Genomic DNA, 16,991 nt, shown 5'->3' on the forward strand with positions numbered 1-16,991 from the left:
TGGACTGTATACACCAGAAAACTACAAGTATGGTGTCCCTGTGAGTACATTGGACTCTCTTCATCTTGCTGTCCCATTTAATGGATTCATATATCTCTAAACACAAGAGTTCAACATGGTATGGTGTCCCAGTGCAGACATACCTTGCTTGCGGACATCCTCCACGGCAAGGATGAGCTCCTCCTTGAGATCGTGGCTGTTCTTGGCGATCTGCTCGCCCTTCTCCAGGAAGTTCTGCGTGGCCTGCTCCACGGACAGGGCCAGCACGTGGGCCTTCTTGGAGCGCCCCTTCTTCTTACTGCTGGGCCCTTTGTTGCTGGTATTCACCAGGGTGGTCACCTGACGGACGGAGAGGGAGAGGTTAGGACGGGTACTGATGCTGTTACGTAGGAAGAACGAAACGTGGTTCTTTATAAATGGCTCGGTTTTATTAGCTACAACTCTAACATCCTCACGTTCGTGAGCTAGCATAACAACACATTTTATCCAAGGTACGGTGGCTCCCGTAGCACATCTACAGTAAGTCGAAAGGAACAAAGTAACAGATGCCTAAAGGGTTGAGGGACTGAAAACTGTATGGATAACTAATACTTGTGTTAATGTTATAGAGCACTCTTATACAGCAACTGCTAGTTCATTGAGCTGTGGGATATGTTGCTGATTGATCCACCAACTGAAATGCAAGACAAGTCTTACAGTAATCTAAGCAGACCATAAAGGAGCATAAAACGTTGAAAGACATCTCGTATAGTTTGATTGCATTTCATCGCCTTTCATCCAGCCTATTCATACAACTAAAACACGTCTTCATAAGCATTTCAGGAGGCAAGCCATCATAAGTGATTGACAAAGCTAGAGTGTGCAGGAAAGGTGACATGCTTTCAAACGGGGACTCCTGTGTCTTTGAGCAGCATGACAATTAAATGAAACAAAAGTCCAAAATGTTCCCTTATTCCCTAATACAGTGCGTAGAGAATAGGGGGACATTAAGGATGCACACAAATAATCCAGTATGTTAGAAGGGTGATAAAACAGCTAAATTGTGTGAGCGATAAAAAGTAATATCGTTAAGTAATAAAATGAGTCCCAAATGTCACCCATAGTCCCTATATCTATTTTCCCCATTTTCCTTCCAGTTCTCTGCTGCTAATGACTAGAACGAACTGCAAAAATCACTGAAGCTGGAGACTCATATCTCTCTCACTAGCTTTAAGCACCAGCTGTCAGAACAGCTCACAGATCACTGCACCTGTACATAGCCCATCTGTAAATAGCCCATCCAACTACCTCATCCCCATACTGTTATTTATTTTGCTCCTTTGCACCCCAGTATCTCTACTTGCACACTCATCTTCTGCACATCCATCACTCCAGTGTTGAATTGCTATATTTGTAATTATTTCGCCACTATGGCCTATTTATTGCCTTACCTCCCTTATCCTACCTCATTTGCACACATTGTATATAGACTTTTTCTATTGTATTATTGACTGTATGTTTGTTTATTCCATGTGTAACTCTGTTGTTATATGTGTCGAACTGCTTTGCTTTATCTTGGCCAGGTCGCAGTTGTAAATGAGAAATTGTTCTCAACTAGCCTACCTGGTTAAATAAAGGTGAAATATATATATATATTTTTTAAATATCTACTGCTCTACTTTTTACCTGTTTGGAAAAACCGAAAAACTTATTGGATAGATTCAGGCAGTACCTCTCTGTTCTTGTGAAACTGTGTAGTCAATTAGAAACACCAGACTTGGTTTCAATGGTTCCCCAACATCATTGGATGTTGGTTCTCAAACTGCTACTCTACCAGTAAAGCCTGTTTGGAGTGAGACACAGAGTATTCAAGAGAAAATGCATCCTGAAGCACTAAATGTGCCCAGCTAAAGCACTAGAGGGTGAGGAAGTGAGCAATTTCCTTGTAAATGTGCTGCCGTCTGGGGCCTGCTTTGCCAAAACCTGCTTGGGGGTAAATCGAGGAGCAGGACTGAAAATCAAATTGGACCCTCCAGTTTGGCTCCAGGCAAGCATGAGGAGCGCCTACAAGTGTTCATTCAAGTCAACGCTACCACAAGTCCACTGAGAGGGGTTGTGGGGGTGTTTCTAGCTTTCTAGCCTCCGGGTTCTGCCTTTTGGTTTCGGTAATGGCGCCATGTCGCACAATTACTGTGCCGAAATGGAGACGAAATGAGCTGAGCTTCCCACACAGGGCGAGAGACAAGCTAACAGCCATCCAAGCAAACAGCTGTTGGGTGTCCCTACGTGTCAGCTAGCTTCTCATTAGCTCTGAGAGTGTAGTGGGGCTCGCTGTGGTTAAGCTGGGCCTGGCTTTGCCTCAGGACAACACTGCATACAATTTTCAGCTGCCAAATACTAGGAGTAAATTAAAACACAAAAAAATCTTAAGAGAGATGCTTTCAGGTTGGATTCATGCACCGAAAACAAATTAGGGAAACTAGGCCTCGAAAAAGCCAGAATTTCAGCAATGAAACCGCCGCTTTCAGTCTGCCATTGAAATGCTGAAGTTAGAGTCCTACAGGCGAGTTAACCTTTTACCAGTTTGATAGGATGGAACTGGAGAAATGTAACAACTCTTAGATGTATGGTGTGGATGCAAGAACTGACCATCCATGAGATCAAAATGAAACCCAGATTGCCCTTTTGCCCCTGAAGTTAGAAGCCTACAGGACAGTTCACTTTTGACCCATTTGAAGACAAAGTCAGGCAGACAAAGTAACAAGCAGGAATTATCAGCCTCTTCTTAAGTCCTAAAGTGAGCCATTTACTTGAAGACAATTTTTATACACTTAGAGTAATTTTACTCTAAAAGTAATATAGACAGAAGCTACAGTATTTGACGAGCATGAGGCTACATTTAAATCACCCAGCGCGAAGCGAAGACAAGCCCACCTGAGCAAACCCGGTACTCCGAAGACATGATTCGTTATTGGTTCCCTGCAAATGACTCATTAAACTCCATTAACTTCTTGGGGCTATGTGGGACGCTAGCGTGCCACCCGTGGTGCACCCTATCAACAGCAGGTGCATTTCAAGAGCGGCAAATTTGAAACCAAATAAATGTCAAAATTCAAATTTTTCAAACATACAACTATCTTACACCCTTTGAAAGATAAACATCTCCTTAATCTAACCACGTTGTCCGATTTCAAAAAGGTTTTACGGCGAAAGCATAAAGTTAGATTATGATAGGAGAGTACATTGACAATAGCTGTGTGTAATGTTTTGTCAATTCAAAGACAGGCGTCACCAAAACCATAAAACCAGCTAAAATGATGCACTAACCTTTGACAATCTCCATCAGATGACACTCCTAGGACATTATGTTAGACAATACATGCATTTTTAGTTCTATCAAGTTCATATTTATATCCAAAAACAGCGGTTTACTATGGCGTTGATGTTCAGGAAATCGTTTCCCTCCAATAACCGGCAGTCAAGTCAGCACCACAAATTAAATAATTAAAATTAGAAAACATTGGTAAAATATTATATTGTCATTTAAAGAATTATAGATTTACATCTCTTGAACGCAATCAACTTGCCAGATTTAAAAATAACCTTACTGGGAAATCACACTTTGCAATAATCTGAGCACTGCGCCCAGAAAAATACGCTTTGCTATACAGACAAACGGCCATGTTGGGGAGATCTAAAATCGAAAATACTATGTAAATAATCCATTACCTTTGATTCTCTTCATCAGATGTCACTTCCAGGAATCCCAGGTCCATAACGAATGTAGTTTTGTTCAAAAAAGCTCATCATTTATGTCCAAAAAGCTCCGTGTTGTTAGCACATGATCTAAGCCAGCCGGACTTTCGTCATGAACGAGGGGAAAAAATATATTTACGTTCGTTCAAACATGTCAAACGTTGTATAGCATAAATCATTAGTGCCTTTTTTAACCAGAACATGAATAATATTCAAGGTGGACGAATGCATTCTCTTTTATAACGTATTGGAACGAGGGTACCCAACATGAACTCGCGCCAGAGTCTAATCGGCCATCACCGTTCCAAGGCTCTTGTTCGGTCAGATCTCACAGTAAAAGACTCAAAACACTTTGTAAAGGCTGGTGACATCTAGTGGAAGCAATAGGAAGTGCCAAAACATTAATCAACCCCTGTGTGTTTCAATGGCATAGGCTTAAAGGTAATTCAACACATCAGGTATCCACTTCCTGTCAGAAAATGTCTCAGGGTTTTGCCTGCCAAATGAGTTCTGTTATACTCACAGACACCATTCAAACAGTTTTAGAAACTTTAGGGTGTTTTCTATCCATATATAATAAGTATATGCATATTCTAGTTACTGGGTAGGATTAGTAACCAGATTAAATCGGGTACGTTTTTTTTATCCAGCCGTGAAAATACTGCCCCCTAGCCCCAACAGGTTAAAGGACTTGCGGTAATTCCATTGTCTGTTGAGAAATGGAGTCAAAGCAGAACAGAAATGACCCTTGTGACGGCGGCCTCGGTCTCTCTCTGCCAGTGTTATTGAGGCAGGAAGTATTCAGAAAGGAGTCCAGTTGGGGTAGAAGGGAGGTACAGATAGAGGGAACAGGCAAGACACTACCGTCATTAATATTTTAGAGGTGTCTGTCACTTCCTGTCAACTGGGTGGGGACACATGCACGCAGGGGGTGCACGCACACACGCACGCACGCACGCACGCACACACGCACACACACACACAATGCTTATACACACACTACTGATCATCACATCCCATGTGGATGTTATTGTGTTTCCTATGTGTACCATCATCATTCAGCTTTATTTATCAAAGTAAGTAACTGAAAGCAAACTCTAATGTCATCTGTACTGAACGATCTGATTGCTTCTTAATCCCATCATGGTACTTTCATTAGGCCTATTGTTATGAACTGCTCTGTTTGTGAAGACAATACAAACTGACGGCCAGATGGAGTTAGTTCAATATGTAGCGAGCAACATATTTCTGTTTCAAGACATGCTGCTTAGAGTTGAATACTTTATTGCTACTTACAGTTTTCTTTACAAATCGCTAGGACCCGTTTCTCAATACTTAGGTCACTTTTTCAAAAACCCTTCACACAGTGAACACAACAGCAGTCTATGTGGGCTAAACTGTGGATCGTTTTTCATTGCTTTGGCACAAAATGCATTCAATTGCTACATCTTTCAAATGTCATGAATTCTTTTCTCACTCAGACACGACTACCACCAAAACTCCATGTATCTACAGGCCAATTTGCACAGGTTTACATACTCTTTTCAGAACTGTTAAACTTAAGTTCAAAACCGAACATAACACAAAATTGAATAAGACAGCAATTTGCTACATTTCTACAGTAATACCGTATTGAAATATATTCCAAATCTAAAAAATTAAACACTATCAAAACAATTAGACAGCTGATTCCCATTGCAGCTGAACACCTAGGCAGGTGTGAGTCTTTCAATTGCATTACCATCTATATTAAAGGGGACATCGTAGGAATAATGCTGTAGTGTAATGTAAACATGGACCCAGACAGAGATGGAGAAGTGGCTGACAGAGGAGTGACTGGGAGAGGGAGAGGAGTACGTATGCATGGTGGAAGGAGACAGAGGAAGATCAAGAGCTGTAGTCTCAGATGAGATTAGGGATACTATCATTTATCTTGTAATAAATAATGGTCTATCAATGAGAGTGGCTGGTCTGAGAGTGCAGACAAATCTGCAACGCTCAACAGTGGCATCTATAGTGAGACATTTTCGGCAAAACAACAGGTAAGATGTGCATTCTGCAAGGGCATCTAACTGAACTGCACATTACAGAAGGAAATTGAGCAAAACCTCCAAACCCACTTGTGTGTAATTGTTTTTGTATTTCTGCTTAGGACCCAACGGTTACCTCCCACAGGCAGGAGAGGTAGGATTTTCACTGCTGTGCAGGAAACTGCAATCGTTAAACGGTCATCAGAAACAATGGCATAAAACTCACAGAGATTCGGGACAGAGTGGTTTGCAGCCCATCCCAGGATGGTGTCACTTTTCCTCTCACTATGCTCTCCATTCCTCAACCCCATAAAGGAAGTATTTCCTCATGGAGGTGGAAGGTTTATGACCATGATCAAATGTCCCTCCAGGGCGCAATGAATGCTGGATGCCTGGACATATCTGCAGAAGATTGCCAGGGATGGACCAGGCATGCCAAAATATTCTTTCCTAGGTGTATTGCCCAAGATGACACAAAATGTGATGTGGATGAGAACCTGTGGCCAAATACAGAAGACAGAGTTGACTAGCATTGCTACTGTATCTGTATCGGTAGATGGTGTATATACAAATTATTGTATTTTCGAATCACTCAATGCCAAAAAAAAGACATAAAACCTAATGAAGCATATTGCATCATGTCTGATTCATTCCTGTAACTTGTTTTGTATATATATTATATATATTCTTGTTTTGTAAAGAAATTTTACACAAGAAAATATTGTCTAATGCTACCTGAAGTTAGTGTTTTTTAGGTCATTGTTTTATGAGTGACAAAGTGTGCTTGTTGGGTGACAACCTTCGCTAGTGTTATGGAAGAATAAGTCGATTTGAGACATGTATGAAGTGTTTTGGTAGTTTTAGTGCATTTTGGATGTGAAATGAACTGCTGTGCCAAGCTGAAAGTTGGTTAGGAGAACTGTGTGAAGAGCTTTGAAAAAGTGACTTAAGTATTGAGAAATGGGTTCTAGCGATTGTAAAATAACGGTAAATGTATCGTAGAGCACTGGGGAGATGTCTCAGATGACAGCAGGAGCAGTTCTACCCTGTCATTACAGACAATGGCACACACACACAGACACACACTCACAAAGTCAACTAACAGAATGACTCAGTGTGTGACTGCAGTAGTACCCTGCCATTGTCTGTGGGGAACATATTGCAGTGTAAATGATGAAAGGAACACAGTGAACTCCGGAGGGGGTACCGAACCAAAGAACCTAACATCAGTCAAGAACCTAATGCACACACACACACACACACACACACACACACACACACACACACACAAATGTACAATAACATCAGTCATACACACACATAACCTGTATAGCCCAGCCCCGGCGAGGCTCACTTAGCAAGAGAATGGCGAGCGTCAACTTGACAAATGCACAGTGGCGGTTTGTGAGGGAAGCTACAGTATTTTAAGAGAGCTAGTAGCATCTTAATCTGAAAGTACAGATGTAGGATCTTATTTTGACCTGTATTGTCGCAGCAACATAATTCTGCAGCAACATGAATCGACAGTTTAGTCCATAATGTTGCTTGATCAGTGGTTAGGCTATTAGCTGGTCAAAACTGAAGTCACATTGTCAAAACTCTTCACACAGTCAGCGAAACAGAAGTGTGTGGACCAAACTGTGAATCATTTTTCATTGCTTTCACACAAAATGCATTCAATGACCACATTCTCCGAAATCCATGAACTCTTTTCTCATTCATACTCCACCAAACGATATATACTGCTCAAAAAAATAAAGGGAACACTTAAACAACACAATGTAACTCCAAGTCAATCACACTTCTGTGAACTCAAACTGTCCACTTAGGAAGCAACACTGATTGACAATACATTTCACATGCTGTTGTGCAAATGGAATAGACAACAGGTGGAAATTATAGGCAATTAGCAAGACACCCCCAATAAAGGAGTGGTTCTGCAGGTGGGGACCACAGACCACTTCTCAGTTCCTATGCTTCCTGGCTGATGTTTTGGTCCCTTTTGAATGCTGGCGGTGCTTTCACTCTAGTGGTAGCATGAGATGGAGTCTACAACCCACACAAGTGGCTCAGGTAGTGCAGCTCATCCAGGATGGCACATCAATAGGAGCTGTGGCAAGAAGGTTTGCTGTGTCTGTCAGCGTAGTGTCCAGAGCATGGAGGCGCTACCAGGAGACAGGCGAGTACATCAGGAGACGTGGAGGAGGCCGTAGGAGGGCAACAACCCAGCAGCAGGACCGCTACCTCCGCCTTTGTGCAAGGAGGAGCACTGCCAGAGCCCTGCAAAATGACCTCCAGCAGGCCACAAATGTGCATGTGTCTGCTCAAACGGTCAGAAACAGACTCCATGAGGGTGGTATGAGGGTCCGACGTCCACAGGTGGGGGTTGTGCTTACAGCCCAACACCGTGCAGGACGTTTGGCATTTGCCAGAGAACACCAAGATTGGCAAATTCGCCACTGGCGCCCTGTGCTCTTCACAGATGAAAGCAGGTTCACTCTGAGCACATGTGACAGACGTGACAGTCTGGAGACGCCGTGGAGAACGTTCTGCTGCCTGCAACATCCTCCAGCATGACCAGTTTGGCGGTGGGTCAGTCATGGTGTGGGGTGGCATTTCTTTGGGGGGCCGCACAGCCCTCCATGTGCTCGCCAGAGGTAGCCTGACTGCCATTAGGTACCGAGATGAGATCCTCAAACCCCTTGTGAGACCATATGCTGGTGCGGTTGGCCCTGGGTTCCTCCTAATGCAAGACAATGCTAGACCTCATGTGGCATTGATGCTATGGACTGGCCCACCCATTCCCCAGACCTGAATCCAATTGAGCACATCTGGGACATCATGTCTCGCTCCATCCACCAACGCCACGTTGCACCACAGACTGTCCAGGAGTTGGCAGATGCTTTAGTCCAGGTCTGGGAGGAGATCCCTCAGGAGACCATCCGCCACCTCATCAGGAGCATGCCCAGGCGTTGTAGGGAGGTCATAGCCTTCCCTGTAGCTCAGTTGGTAGAGCATGGTGTTTGCAACACCAGGGTTGTGGGTTCGATTCCCACGGGGGGCCAGCACAGAAAAAAAATGTATGAAATGTATGCATTCACTACTGTAAGTCGCTCTGGATAAGAGCGTCTGCTAAATGACTAAAATGTAAAATGTGAAAAATGTAAATACAGGCACGTGGAGGCCACACACACTACTGAGCCTCATTTTGACTTGTTTTATGGACATTACATCAAAGTTGGATCAGCTTGTAGTGTGGTTTTCCACTTTAATTTTGAGTGTGACTCCAAATCCAGACCTCCATGGGTTGATAAATTGGATTTCCATTGACTATTTTTGTGTGATTTTGTTGTCAGCACATTCAACTATGTAAAGAAAAAAGTATTTAATATGATTATTTCATTCATTCAGATCTAGGATGTGTTATTTTAGTGTTCCCTTTATTTTTTTGAGCAGTGTATTTGCAGCACGTTTTCAAATGCTAACACACCGTTTCCAAAACTGTTAAAAACACATTCCAAACAGAATGATGGTAAATGTCTTGCATTTCTGCAGTAACCAGATTGAAACTTACAGAAAATCTCTGCAGAATATTTAATCATTCCAAACACAGCTGATTGCAATTTCAGCTGAAAGCCTACCCAAGCGTCCTATTTTTAGTCTCGTTACCAAACGGACAAAAGAGGACGGCTTCGGAATGATTTAGTTTGGAAACATGGATCAAGAAAGACAGGTTGGTGGGGAAAGAAGAGTGGCAGGGAGAGGGAGAATGCGTGGAGGACAAAGGAGAGGAAGACCAAGAGCGGTGGTCTCTGATGTGATAAGGGCCACAATTGTTGACCATGTTGTAAACCATGGTCTCTCTGCAGGAGGTAGAGGCAGAATATTATCAGACGCGCAGGAAATTGCCATTGTTGACATGGTAATTGGCAAAAATGCAATAAAACTGCGGGAAATTCGGGACAGAGTGCTGGCAGACAATATCACTTTTGGGTATGTGAATACGGTCAGCACAACAACAATTGCCAGAGTCCTAGAGAAACATAAAATAAGGATGAAGTAGTTGTACACTGTACCCTTTGAGAGAAACGGTGAACGTGTGAAAGAACTCCGGTATCAATATGTCCAGGTAAGATGTCTGTTCAATAACCAAACAGGGTACATACACAGCTATGCATAATGTAAAGTACTGGAAAACTGCACACACATTCATCTTTGTGGATGAAGCTGAATTCAACCTGGTAAAAACACGCCGCAGGGGAACAAATGCGATTGGACAGAGAGCAATTGTGGATGTCCCAGGCCAGAGAGGAGCTAACATCACAATGTGTGCAGCACTGTTCATTGATGGTTTGCTGTTACACAAACCACTCATTGGCCCATAAAATACAGAGAGGCTCATTTATTTTCCGGATGACCTGCATAATGGACTTATGCCAGCGGAGGAGAGCGGGGCAAGAAACTCCCCTACCTTCGTTGTTGTGTGGGATAATGTGGCATTCCACCACTCTGCTGCAGTCACAGACTGGTTTGCTGCACATCCCAGGAAGTCAGTACTATTCCTGCCTCCATACTCCCCCTTCCTAAACCCCATAGAGGAATCTCTCTCTGCGTGGAGGTGGAAGGTTTATGACTGGATGCCATGAATGCAGGGTGTGGAGACACTTCTCCTTAAGACTGCCAGGGTTGAATTAGACATTCCAGAAGATACTTTCCAAGATGCATCGCCAGAGAAGACATAAGGTGATGTTGATGAGAACTTGTGGCCAAATGCACCAGAGGGAGAACTTGAACCCAGACAGTACTCTACAGTATGAGTACGTATACTATACATGTTGATGAGAACTAGAACCCTCACAGTACTGTACAGTATGAGTGATTATACTATACATGTTGATGAGAACTAGAACCCTCACAGTACTGTACAGTATGAGTGATTATACTATACATGTTGATGTGAACTAGAACCCTCACAGTACTGTACAGTATGAGTGATTATACTATACATGTTGATCTGAACTAGAACCCTCACAGTACTGTACAGTATGAGTGTGTATACTATACATGTTGATGAGAACTTGAACCCTCACAGTACTGTACAGTATGAGTGATTATACTATATATGTTGATGAGAACTAGAACCCTCACAGTACTGTACAGTATGAGTGTGTATACTATACATGTTGATGAGAACTAGAACCCTCACAGTACTGTACAGTATGAGTGATTATACTATACATGTTGATGTGAACTAGAACCCTCACAGTACTGTACAGTATGAGTGATTATACTATATATGTTGATGAGAACTAGAACCCTCACAGTACTGTACAGTATGAGTGTGTATACTATACATGTTGATGAGAACTAGAACCCTCACAGTACTGTACAGTATGAGTGATTATACTATACATGTTGATGAGAACTAGAACCCTCACAGTACTGTACAGTATGAGTGATTATACTATACATGTTGATGAGAACTAGAACCCTCACAGTACTGTACAGTATGAGTGATTATTCTATACATGTTGATGGTTTTATTGTTGTAATTATTATTGCAGCCCTGGAACTTTTTATTCTTCATAAGTAAATTACTATCTGCAAAGATATAGAAAAATAAAGGCTTTTGAAGCAAATTGCTGCATTTCTGATTAATTATTGTTACATATACTTTAGTACAGTCAATAAAGTGAAAAGATGTTATTCTTATTCTCTCATGAAATACTGATTTATGAGAAAGATCATTCAAACTTCAAAGAGAAAAGTTTGTCATTTATGTAATGCTCCCTGTTAGTGTTTTTAGGCCAGTGTGTTATGAGTGACAATGTATGCTTTCTGAGTGAGAGTTGTTGCCAGTGTTATGGTTCGAACAAGCTTATTTTGAGACATATATGAAGTGTTTTGGTGGTTTGAGTGAGTTTTGGAGGTGAGATTAACTGTTTGGCCAAGATGCATGTTGGTAATGCAGACAGTGTGAAGAGTTTTAAAAAAGTGGCTTCAGTATTGACCGATGCTTGTTAGCAATTGAAAAAAACTGTAATAGAACTGTGTTTCAGTGTGGGCTTTTAGTGACTCGCGAAGCTCATCTGCATTTCCTGTGGCGCAGAACAATTCTCAGGAACAAACAAGTCATCAAATTCAGATCCTACATCTGTGTGTTCCATGTAATTGCAGGGTCAGTCAGTGACTACTTATCCACTCTATCAGGGGCCCCTCAAAGAAAAGATAACAGATAGTGATGAAGTAATGCCTCTGCCTGTCAATGACTATCACATCTATATGAGATTTGAAACAATATGAAGGTAAATAGTGTCATTTGCTGGAGACGTCTAACTGCCACCTTCTACATTTCTGAGGGAATGGACATAAGAATATGTGTGTGCGTGTGTGCACCTGCGTGCATGCGGGTGGGTGTGTGTGGTGTGTGTGTGTGTGTATACATGCTTGCTGGTGGGTGGGTGAATGTGTGCATGCATTTGTGGGTGTACCAGTGGAGACTCCTCAGAGGAGGAAGGGGAGGACCATCCTCCTCAGTGAATTTTTTTCTTCTTTTTAGATAAAACTATTCTAAATATATTCACGTCACCAAATAATTGATTAAAACACACTGTTTTGCAATGAAGATCTATAGTAGCCTCAGCAGCACTATGTAGGGTAGCACCATGGTGTAGTCGGAGGACAGCTAGCTTCCGTCCTCCTCTTGGTACATTGACTTCAATACAAAACCTAGGAGGCTCTTGGTTCTCACCCCCTTCCATAGACAGCAATTATGACAACTTCCGGAGGAAGTCCTCCAACCTATCAGAGCTCTTGCAGCATGAACTGACATGTTGTCCACCCAATCAAAGGATCAGAGAATGAATCAAGTACTGAAAGCATAAGCTACAGCTAGCTAGTACTGCAGTGCATAAAATGTGGTGAGCAGTTGACTCAAAGAGAGAGAAAGACAATAGTGGAACAATTTTCAACAATTTAATTTCTTCAAAAATGAAGGAGAACAGGAGAGAGAGATTTTTTTTCACTTTCAGTTTCACTTACTTAGCTAGCAAATGCAGCTGGCTAGTTTAGTTACTCAAACACCCGGCTCAAACAGAGGGATGCTATGTCAGCTAACTGGCTATGACTATCCAATACAACACTGGAACTCTTCCAAGTCAAGGTAAGCTTTTGGTTTAACTAATTTATTGCCACCGTGGCCTGCCAGTGTAACTGCTTACTGACTGTACACTGTAACGTTACTGCATGATTGTAGCAGGTTGACTAACACATTAGTTCTATTAGCTATGTTGACTAGGACGTTACTTTAGCTAATATGGGGACAATGATGTAGTCTGTGCATAGCGGTTATGACATGGTTTGACTTGGAAAGGTTTTTTTGCCTGGTCACATGCAGCTGATGTGTTGTTCATTTAAGTCCACAAACGAAGGGAAAAGGTGAGAGGAGGAGAGTGCATAGAGGCTAGAATAAATACAATGTGACTGCTATGAAAGTGAACTGTGTTTATGCATGATTAGGGGTGTATTTATTCCCCCCGATTCTGTTGAAAAACATTTCTTAAACGTAAGCAAACAAAACAGGGATAAAAATACCTCAATTTATCAAATAGAAACTCTCGCTTGCAACTGATGGATTAATGATTACACCCTAGATAAACTAGACGCAGGCAAGAGTGTGCAAGGCGGTGTTGAATGTGTCACTGTCTGTCCATGAGTCACTGTCTGTCATCTCAAATGTTTCTCTCGACCTGTGTGCACCTACGTTGTAAACTTTCATTCATAGGCTAGGTTTTAGCAAACCTCATGATGGGTATAGGGAAAATTAGTGTATCACATAGTAGCATAAACCTATCGATATTGAACTGGGTGAATGGAATAAGAATGACAGTCATCCAACATGATGTAACAGAAATATGGCCATGCTCATGAAAAAAAAAGAATAGTCCTCCTTCATCATCAAAGGCGCTGACCGCCACTGGTGTATACACGTGTGTGGGTGTGTGCGCACTCACGTGTCCATGTGTTTGTGTGTGTTATGCACAGAAGCATAAACAGAGTGAAATTGTGTTTAAAATAGGCTGTGTTTAAATGTGGATGAGGAAGGATTAATTTGCTCCAGCCTTCCATCCTGAGTGGGTACTGCGGTTAGTATGAAATATACATCAAGCTTTTAGAACTCACAGTTACCTAATAGAGACCTCCATCATTACTCATGGGAAAACTATACTTCTAAACTGTGGCTATACATTTTTCTATATATTACTACACGCAATGGTAATGAATAAATGAACACATAACGAAGGGCAAACAAATAAGTCCGACCCCAGCCAAATCATCTCCTTGTGCTCCCTTGATGAGGCTGCAAGAATCTTTGTTTAACCCTGAGATATAGACGAGGTGATACAACAAATCCAGATCTCAGTCCCTGATGGCTTCCTAACGCCCCCTGAAGAAACATATTCATGCAACGAAACAGGCGGGAAGAAATGTGAAGGGTAATCAAAAGGTAAAGAAATTCAATAAAGACAGATAAAAAGAATAGTTTGACAATAAAGCTGTGCACCTGCAGTGTTACTTATTTTTATTTTACCTTTATTTAACTAGGCAAGTCAGTTAAGAACAAATTCTTATTTTCAATGACGGCCTTGGATTTTTACCTTGCCGGCTCGGGGGATTCGATCTTGCAACCTTTCGACTTCTAGTCCAACGCTCTAACCACTAGGCTACCTGGCACTGCATCCTTCCATATTTCCTTTGGCTTGGGAGATAAACAGGAAGGGTATCTGGCTAGACCCCTGCACATTAAAACAACATCACATGTATGGTTGCGGGATTTCCAATAGGGCTGGGCAATATGGCCTAAAAATCACATCAACATGTTTTCAAACTTATGGACGATTTACGATATATACCTCGATTTAACAAAAAAATATTTTCTCTAAATAAGCTTTGTTGTACAATTAAAGGTAAAATACATTGCATTTCAAACAGTCAGAAATCTAATGAATTCAGGGTGTGTCAAATTAGGCTAAATACAGTATAAGCCCCACTAATAATGACCTTATTTTATTAAAAGACTTTAACCTGCTTTTTTTCAATAATCACTGATCTGGCTTTGAAGTCTCTCAATGAAAATGCCCTTTTTGTTACAAATTTAACCGGAACCGTGCATAATGCACATTCACTAAAAATGACCAAGTTGAAGCATCTTGCAGAACAATCTGGCCTTAAATGACCATGCACTCTTATAATCTCCACCCGGCACAGCCAGAAGAGGACAGGCCACCCCTGGTTCCTCTCTAGGTTTCTTTCTAGGATCCTGCTTTTCTAGGGAGTTTTTCCTAGCCACCGTGCCTCTACATCTGCATTGCTTGCTGTTTGGGATTTTAGGCTAGCTTTCTGTATAGCAGATGTAAAAAGGGCTTTGTAAATACATTTGGTTGATTGATTCTTGTAGCAGGTATTATTATAGAAAATGAACACAGGTCTCATAAATAATCTCACAAGCCCACGTGCTAGTGAGTAGCCAGCTAATCTTTATATTTCAAGTTTAGCCAACTTGGATCTATTTGCTAGCTTGAAGAGTTGAATTGTTATGAACACGTCCTCCTACTGCTAACAGCATGTTAGCCTGTCCACTTTGCTCAGATGTTGAAATCAAGTGGCTTACCTTACTTCTCAGAATGAGACTGAGTTGCTGATTGCACATTTATAAAACACAGACTAAACAGCTACTATAACAGTGTTTGGCTAAAATGCTGCTAGCTTACTTTTCCAGAATTAATGTTCATTGATACTCCTGTTTTAGTAGTGTCTGCTCTGCACACAATTTGATTAGTGGAGACATAAAAAAGGGTATCGTTAGACAGATTAACTTCTCAATGTGTTTCGGTGTCCATATGACCGTTTCTGTTGGATCAAACCTCTAATGCAAATAGCGATTTCAAACCACTTGTCAGAGAGGAAGAAGTTATCTCTCAACTTTGTTGGTGTGAGTGGCAGGGGGGTTGGTGTGTGAGTAAACAGAGAGGAAGAGGCCAAGAGAGAGGTTTCACTCGCCATAATCTGTCCAAAATAAGCCCAATGTGTTTCTATGGGCTTATTTTGGACCTTAGCTTGACGCCTGACTTCCCAACTTTGGGACAATGAGTCCCATTGTTAGGGCGGAGTCATGAGTATCTGGTCATTATATTCAGATATATGGTGTAAATGGGGAGGTGCACACAGCATAGAAGGAGCGAAGGAAACAAGGCCAAATAGACAACATGAGAACAAGCAGATTTGATTATTGCGATACAGGCATTTGGAATACCACGCAAAAATATTTGAATTAATCGAATGAATTCGATACATCGTCCAGCCATAATTTCCACGAAAAAACTATCTGAGAAAAGCGAGAGAGAGCGAGAGAGAGCAAGAGAGCGAGAGTAAATGAGTGAGAGAGAGACAGATAGAGAGGGAGAGAAATAGAGGGAGAGAGTGATAGGGAGAGAGACACACAGAGAGAGAGTGAAAGACAGAGGGAGAGAGGAAGAATCCTCTACCTTATTTATATATGACAGTGGAGAAGAGAGGTTATATCCCAGCTGTGTAATGAATATCCTGTTTAATCAGCTTCTTGATATGCCAAACCTGTCAAGCGGATGGATTATTTTGGCAAAGGAGAAATACTCACAAACAGGGTTGTAAAGAAATGTGGGCAAGAAATTTGAGAGAAATAAGCTTTTTGTGCGTATGGAAGATTACGGGGATTTTTTTTATCTTATGAAACATGGGACCAACACTTTACATGTTTGGTTTTTATTTTTGTTTAGTGTAGATATATTCTAATCTGTGGTATCATTGCAAAACACACATGCACGCACGCACGCACTCACCCACCCACACACTTTCGAGCTTTCAGTCCTATATATTTATATATTATAAAATCAAGATGTAGGAAGCGTGAAAAGCACCTGTTTCATCTACTTTGGCTGACTCGGAAAAAAGAAAAGAAACCAAAGTTTTAAGGCAAGTTAAGAAACTCTGACCAAAAAAAAATGATGTTTCTGGAAGTATATTACCTAGTGTGTGTGTTCTGCCAGCTGTCCACGACTGCGCATTTTTACCATCCGCCAGACGGCAACGTCATTTAGACTGTCAACATAATGCGTCAAAACGGTGCCGTTTTACACTGATGAGACAAGATGTGGAAATCGGATTTAACAAACAGTCCCGCAGGAACAA

General features: G+C 41.7%; 1 protein-coding gene across 2 annotated transcripts in view; it reads right to left on the minus strand.

The window, feature by feature from the left end:
• The window catches only part of LOC106609934 (catenin alpha-2), a 756,904-nt gene that overhangs the window by 614,710 nt on the left and 125,203 nt on the right, over nt 1-16,991 (minus strand). For both annotated transcript variants that reach the window (XM_045722643.1, XM_045722644.1), the window contains exon 3: nt 144-339. In XM_045722643.1, coding sequence (XP_045578599.1) covers nt 144-339 — 196 coding nt within the window. The remainder of the gene's footprint in view (nt 1-143; nt 340-16,991) is intronic.

Source organism: Salmo salar, chromosome ssa08, assembly GCF_905237065.1.
Source record: "Salmo salar chromosome ssa08, Ssal_v3.1, whole genome shotgun sequence".
NCBI classification, from domain to species: Eukaryota; Metazoa; Chordata; class Actinopteri; order Salmoniformes; family Salmonidae; genus Salmo; species Salmo salar.